General features: G+C 39.8%; 1 protein-coding gene across 3 annotated transcripts in view; it reads left to right on the top strand.

Moving 5' to 3' along the window:
- Positions 1 to 7,250, top strand: part of AREG (amphiregulin) — a 14,584-nt gene extending 7,334 nt beyond the window's left edge. Inside the window, exons 3-6 of one of the 3 annotated variants that reach the window (XM_019516739.1) lie at positions 1,805 to 1,994; positions 2,454 to 2,612; positions 4,509 to 4,608; positions 5,751 to 7,250. In XM_019516739.1, coding sequence (XP_019372284.1) covers positions 1,805 to 1,994; positions 2,454 to 2,612; positions 4,509 to 4,596 — 437 coding nt within the window. In that variant the 3' untranslated portion in view covers positions 4,597 to 4,608; positions 5,751 to 7,250. Of the gene's footprint in view, positions 1 to 1,804; positions 1,995 to 2,453; positions 2,613 to 4,508 lie in introns of all 3 variants that reach the window. The other 2 variants (XM_019516740.1, XM_019516738.1) reach the window with 2 other exon arrangements.
- Positions 7,251 to 7,470: the final 220 nt, after the last annotated feature.

The raw sequence follows: 7,470 nt of genomic DNA, 5'->3' as shown, positions 1-7,470 counted from the left end.
CTTTGAGTGGACCACATACTACTTCCTAGTTATTCCAGAGACAGTATAGCAAGCTTGAGTGTATGGCTATCTGGCATAGGTTTTCCTTAACAATGCATCTTCAGAGCCTTGGACAGCTTTAGAAGGACTTGGAGCTTAGATACTTACGTTGGGGAAAAAAAAATAGCCCACAAAAATTGTAGTTCCTCCTTAAAGCCAAGGAGGAGTTGTCTAACGGGCAGCTCCCTAAACTAAGGCATGAAAGTTGGCTCTATATTTGATCAAGATAATTGGCCTACTTTGACTAAAGTTAACTGGAAAGGGGGTGTCAGCTATACAGTGACTAAGTTCAGAGCTTTCTTTTAGAGAAAGGAAACCTAAGTGTAGATGCTACATTCAGCTCACCTACAAACACAAGTTGTACAATTTCAGTCTGACTTCTCCTAGCAAAAGATGATTGATTTATTTAGTAATTAATATGTGACCAATGTGGCTTAAGATCTCAAGATAAGGTATAGGGCTTGCTGGTGAAAATCTTCCAAATAGACAACTCTAGTCTCTGCCTGAGGGGCATTGATCTAGCCCAGCGGTCTCCAACTTTCTTATGGTGAAGATCACTTTTTGGCACCCCAGGATATACTGTACCCCTTCACCCCCAGACAAGCTGCCCGGGCTCTGACCCCACTCGCCCAGCCCAGCCCAGCTCTGATGGCAGGGGACATGGCTCAGCCCAGCCACATGTCCTGCAGCTCCCAGTCATAGAGCCTCTAGACTGAGATCAACTGTTAGAGGCTCTGTGATTGACCAGTCAATCAAGATCAACTGGTTGGTGACCACTGATCTAGCCTCTATTAGAATTGGCTGTCAGTTGCCTTACAACACTAATCAAATGGGTTTGTCAAGGATGTAGTCGACTCTAAAACCACTTGTCAAGCTCATGGGTGAGTAGATTGTCTAGTTTTGATGACTAAAGGTAACTTCATAGCTTTAGAGGTTTTTTTTTTTTTCCATGAATTTGTTCCATATTATGCCAGAACATGCATGCTCTCTATACTTGAGGCAACTAGTGAGTACTGCTGAATAACTACTAAGTTATAGCTGACTGTTTTGCTAAGGTAACTAGGCTTTCCTCAGAACCTAAGCAAGGAGCAAAACCTCTGTAGAACATCAGTTCTACAGTTCTTATCAGTTGTGAGGTGCCAAGTAAGAGTAGCTGTATGCAAACTGTGCTACTGCTCAAGGATATGTCTGGGATATATGTTGATAAAATGCAAATAACCTTGTGGGATGAGATCATCAGGTACTGGGTCAGATTCTGCCTCTAGAGTGACCTAAACCAACTTGGTGACCTAATGTGAATATGGAAGGGTTGAAGGCAATGGATGATTCACTTTGTTTCAAGTAGGCTGAATTATGGTAGCCTAATAACTGAATTCATGTGAAGGCAAGAGGAAGATTTGGGCCAATGTGATTATCTAAGCTGATAGAGCAAGTGCATTGTCTCTTCCGAGTGTGATAAGTGTTTATAGCAACTTAAACTTACTACCCTTGTGAAATGATGTGCTATTGCTTAAACCCTGCCATTGTTTTTCTATAGGGCTGCACTTTTGGGACTAAGTGAAATAGGCTCTCCAGAAAGCCATAACTAGACATTCATTTGCATACATGTACTTCCCTTTCTTTTTTCAAGACTCTCTTTCTACTCCCTTCTGCTATGGTAAGCTCTGAATCTTCTAATATCACACTGAAGATGGGAGCTGTTGCCAGTGATGGGCTGAAGTTTGTTCTCTGTCTAACCTTATTTACGTTTTTTTTGCTCCTTTAGTTGAACCTGTGGTTAAACCTAAGCAAACAAAGGAGAGTGAAAAGAAGGTTTCTGGTAAGCCAAAAAGGAGAAGAAATAAAAAGAAAAAGAACAAAAAGAAGAAAGGGACTCCATGTGAAATGGAATACAAAAACTTTTGCATCCATGGTGAATGCATATACCTAGAGGACCTTCAAACTGTAACATGCAAGTAAGTTATGCTCAAAGTTTCTAAAGGCAATGTGAATTTGAACGCTTCGAGAGAAAGATCGACACCATCCTATTCTGGTTCAGCTTATTACACTGTTTCAGCTGAGGGAATTTCAGCCATGTAAATATAAATCTCACCATCATTTTAAGCTGCTGAACTGATTTATTGGTCACATTTTTTTTTTTTTTTAAAGTGGGGGGAGCATGGCTTCTTGGAACATCACACCTAAACTGGTCTCAACTTATTCTAATTCTCCCAAATTTTGGGATAAAGCAGTTGCCAGCCTGGGCATTAGTTCCAGAAGAGGCAGTATGTCACTAAAATGTCAAGGGTGGGTTGGTTGGTTGGTTGGTTTGTTTTTAATGGGTATGTTTTTCCTTCTCACAGGTTTTGGGTGCTTTATTTGGCATTTGAATACTGATCTTAATGTATGCATCTTTTCCCCCTTCCCTCCCCCAGGTGTAATCAAGATTACTTTGGTGAACGCTGTGGGGAGCAGTCAATGAAGAGTCAGACAAGAAAGAACACCAGCGACTACTCAAAAACTATATTGGTGGTGGTAGCTGTTGTACTTTCAAGCATCAGCTTCATTGCTGTTGTCATATATCTAATAACGCAGTAAGTATCACTCTTTCCCAGTGTCTGTCTGATTTTAATCGTAGCCTGCACAGTATGATACCAGCCCCCACAAAAGGCCTAGGGTTTCAATGACTTTATTGGCTGATGTATGTGAATCTCTTGCATGGCTATAATGTATAACTCCAGTCCAATCGAGGGGAAGAGAAGGGATGCTTTAAGGTGCTAACAGTCCAACTTGGTGCTCGTTACAAGTAGAAAGATCAACCCCATGTTTGTGGATGAATCTAACTTGGAAAAAGGCAGTGGAGATTTTGTGGTAGAGTGGGCAGACCATGACACTTCTATCTAATCTCTAACAAATCCTTGTCCCAGCTAGAGCCCAAATTGTATGTGAGGTGACATATTAACATTTTAACTAGTTCAGCTGACATCTCTGTAGTCCTTTAGTATAATTCTTATGGGCAAAGCTTGACTTTATTAATGGCTGCAAAATTGCATCTTATGGACACAGATGTCCTGAAGGAAAATTGCTTTAACTTTCTCTCAACGCACTTCTGGCTTTGAATCAATAGCATAAGTAGTGGCCACTTAAACAGAGGGATACAACTAGTCATCCAAAGTCTTTGGCCTTATCAGTACAGGTGTAGAAACGCTGTTCTAGGATGACAAAAGGCAACCAGTTGTAATGCCTGGAACACCACAAATGTGGGTAACCACTAGAAATAAATTGTGAGAAAACAGATCTTGGCACCAACACCAACAAAGCCAGCTTATGTCTCCCCTAAAACCCTGTGGCTTGTAGTGAACTGGTATGTAATACTGGGGAACAGAGACCACATTTTATTTAAAAATATGTATTTTACTTATCTTCTGAAGATTAAAGCTGCTAAGAGGTTCTGGGTTCAGAACCAGTAACAGTACTGCAGCTTGAGATGATGTAGACTAAATTCAGAGATTTAGTCTAATTTTAGTTCTTGGCAAACTATGCTGTATAATAACTGAATTGGGTACATGCTGTACCTCTTGCATTTCAGGAAAAAAGGTGTGTCCATTTTTGTCTATTATTGCCTAACATTTACATTTTCAGTTTAAGGTATGCTGTTGACATGCTTGGTTTAAAGTATTGTTGCATGCAACATGGTGATGATGTACTTTTCACATATTGCATGAGTACAAAGAGCAATTCATATTTTCCAAAGCATTACCAAGGTGATTACAATTCTGAATAATATAAAGTGTGTGTATAGGGGAATAAAAGGACTGTTAGCATAGTTTTCAGGCTTTGGGGTTTTCTAGAAGTTTAAACTTATGCATAATCTTGATATAGGTGAAAATTATACGTGTTCGTAGCTCTGTTAGACTGGAAACAGACTTCATCCTTAGCTCCCCTGTGACAAGTCAGTGATCAAGTAACAACACTTGGTGTCAAAGTGCTTTGAAAAATACTAATGCCATATATTGCATCAACCATAGGGTCTTTTGAACATTGGATAGTGTAAATAATATGGAAGCCACATAAAATTGTGGCTCAGGAGGTTCAGAGTCTAGATCCCCAACTTCTGTTCTTTAAGCTACCACTGGCTTGAGTTGATAACAGAACTTCTAAATGAGACCAGTGATGTTTAATTGCTTCTTGTGAAGCAGTTGGCTCCATGGAGTAACATTCCAGGTATCTCTTTGAAGTAGACTTGATGGATTTATACCTGGACTTGTGTTGGGATTGTGGTGTCTGTATGGAGGTGGAGAGTGCCTAGACGAAAGACCTCATTTTTCATTTAAGATGCAGACTCTTTGAACCCCAGCCTGAATGTGTAGGGCAGAGCATATACTCTGGGGAGGTGGGAGAGGAGTGGAATCATAAGAGTGCAACAAGCAAGAACTGATACCAACAGACAAATGTAGAATGTGCCATAAGTTGTTGTTGTTGTTCCACAGGGTCAAGAAGAAGTGTCCTCAATATGAAGAAAAGGAGGAAAGGAAAAAGCTTAGAAAAGAGAACAGAAATGGCCATGTTGGTGTATAAAGGAAAAAGCTGGTACGGAACATTCATTGTAGGCATTGGTTCAGTGAGAGAAGCTGGCACCCTTCACAAAACACTTACATGCTGACTTGTGTAAAACAGAAACTTACAGTGAGCAAGAAAGTGAATCAGTCTAGAACAGCCTATAGAGGTCGTTGTGGATAACTGTATAACTTTCCCTGCCTCTCGCATCCCTTGCAGAGATGGAAAGACTTTGAAAGACTGTCCACAAGTGAATGACCTTGTAGCATGCTGATCCCTCTAGATTCTTTTAAGTACAGAAATTCCTGCTGCTCTGAAGCCAAAAACTAGCACTGAATTGCAAGAGAAGAAGCAGTATGTTTGGAAGGAATCAGAGGCTATGAAGAACTCTTCTGTTGTTCACTTTTCTACTAAGCCTTTGATTTTTAGGGAGATTAAGTAGCATCTAACTAGTTGAAGAAAGCACTTCCTGTGGAAGCGTGTTTAGCTGTACTGAACAGTGGTGCCAACTCTGTCACCTGTTAGAGGGCTGACCTCCCAGCATGTATTCACTAGGTGCCAGACATTCTCATAAAAATGAGTTTTATAAAACTTCCTTGCATGTTGTAGTATGGCAAAACCTTGTCAAGCCCATCTTGCTGTTACCTAGTGACTTGATTTCTCAATTTTGAACCATCCAGTTTTATGGGGCCACCTAAATGTCTTTTAAAAATGAATTTCCTTCTAATGTAGTAAGCCATCTGTCTTAAGATCCAGAGCCTGCTCTCCTTCACTAATATATGATACCTAGCTACTGAGCCAGTGATTCCTGGCATATGTAGCTCACTCCTAACTAGTATTGATACAATGGTGACATTGAAAAGACTGATTCCAAGCCCAAATGCATAGGGGATCAGTCCTTCTAGCTTTTATGAATTCTGTTAAGTCTAGTTTGACTCTGACTACCAACTGGGAGCTTCTACTTTGGACCTGTTAAATGCTGACTTCAGTTGGGAGTGAAGGGGGCAGAAGTCAATGTTCCTCAAAGTTTCTTGGACAGTTACTTTATATGCAAACTTATAAAAGGTCCCCAAATGCTTGGAAAGCAATAAGAGCACTGTTATATAACTATAATGCAGTTGGCTGTAATCATAACTCTAATGCCTTTTTAAAATGTGGTTCCTGTCCTTTTACAGAACATGAATCTGAAGTGGCTGTTGGCATGGCTGCGAAGTGCCACCTTCCTGCAGGTGTACATCAGATGGCCAGTATTCAAGCCTGCTTGAGCCACTACCATCAGGCCCCTCTTGATCAACATGAAGGATGCTGTAGGGGGGCATTGAAAAGCTATTTGCTGCTGAGAGGCTAGCTGGGGTGGGTTATTGCCATTCTACCCTGGCCACCCAATACGGAGGATGCTGCACTTAGAAAGTTAAATGCTCCACTGTCAAAAGTGCCTGGGAGCTGCTGTCACTAGGTTGTATCCAGTCAGTGATACAAGACTAATATCTTTTTGCTGTTACCCAGACTACTCTCCTTTTCTCCTGCTATTTATTGCTGAAAATCTCTTCAGTAAGTCCTGCTGTGGAAAAGTGCTCTAAAGAAGATCACAACTTCTATGAGTCTAAGGCGAGAAGGCTTCCTTTCCCTTGCATTCCCCCTTACCCCACAGTTATACAAAAGAGAAGGCAAGTCGAGCTTCAGTTAAATTTTTTTTTTTTTGCCACAGACCACTGACTATAACAATGTGGTCCCTTTCACCCATGACATGTCTGTTGGAATCTGATTTCTGTTTCTTTGCTCGTCTATTCCAAATGTTTTGCTGAATATTTTCTCAATAAGAGCACTTGGGTCCAAATCCTTTAAGCACTTTAAAAGCAACTAAGCTCCACTGTGGGGAAATAAATAGTGTTGTGCCTATCTGTTTGCAGGGCTGAGTCTGAACTAGATCATCTCAATCTAAAACTAAAGCAGTCCTGAAAAGAGAAATCCAAGGTTTATCAGCTTCATGACTAAGTCAAGGAGAGCAAATCGGTCTCTGTCTTTGGGATAATCAATTTAAAGAACTGTGGTTAGCCGTGTTAGTCTGAATGAGTTCATCTTTAAGATACTACCCTGCCCTGCTTTCAGCTTTAAGGAAAGTGCTGGTACTCTAGAAGTAGAAAAAATACTAAACTTTTGGGTGTTCTTTAGTTCTTGTTGGAGAACATCCACTTTCTTCCTAGAGCTATAGAAAACCTCTCATCTCTTTGCCAAGGAGGAAAGTCTGGACTTTCTAGATGCTAGTACTTTCAGCTAAACCTTTAAACAAAAAAGATTTACCTTCAAGTTTTAAAGATGAGGGTTTTTTCTCTTATTTCTGTAACAGATCCCACTTTCTGTAGGAGGAGAACTTGATTCATATACTCACGTTCAGTCAGCAATGGCATCTGACATAAAGGTGCATACTGTGCTTTTCCTTTTATGTGCAAAATCTCTAATTTTTGTTTTCTAAACCTGCCCTTTTTAAAATTCTTTGACCTTTAGTATCTTTATGGCTCTGAGAAATTTCCATGCAGAAGCATTACTTGACTTTGACAGGTTCTCTTGAAACTATGCATGCCTCTAACTTATTTTAAATGTTTAATAGGAAATGCTGAGCAAATATGTAAAATGCAAATTTAATTATGTACAATTGTACAGACATTTTTGCACTGCACTGTAAATATTTATTACTGTATTTAATATTTAATATATTGTAAAACTAAGGAATTCTATTTATTTTATAATTAAACTTTTTACATTAAAAAAAAAAAGACCTACCTGCTTGATTAGCATTTAATACCATTTTTCCAACCCTTAGGGTTTTAGGTTTAAGGACTCATGCGCATATATATATGCATGAGTCCTTAAACCTAAAACCCTAAGGGTTGGAAA

This window comes from Gavialis gangeticus, unplaced genomic scaffold, assembly GCF_001723915.1.
Source record: "Gavialis gangeticus isolate Ggan-Ray unplaced genomic scaffold, GavGan_comp1, whole genome shotgun sequence".
Classification (NCBI taxonomy): domain Eukaryota; kingdom Metazoa; phylum Chordata; order Crocodylia; family Gavialidae; genus Gavialis; species Gavialis gangeticus.
The sequence above is the reverse complement of the archived record's forward strand: the minus strand, read 5'-3'. Positions and strand labels throughout refer to the sequence as shown.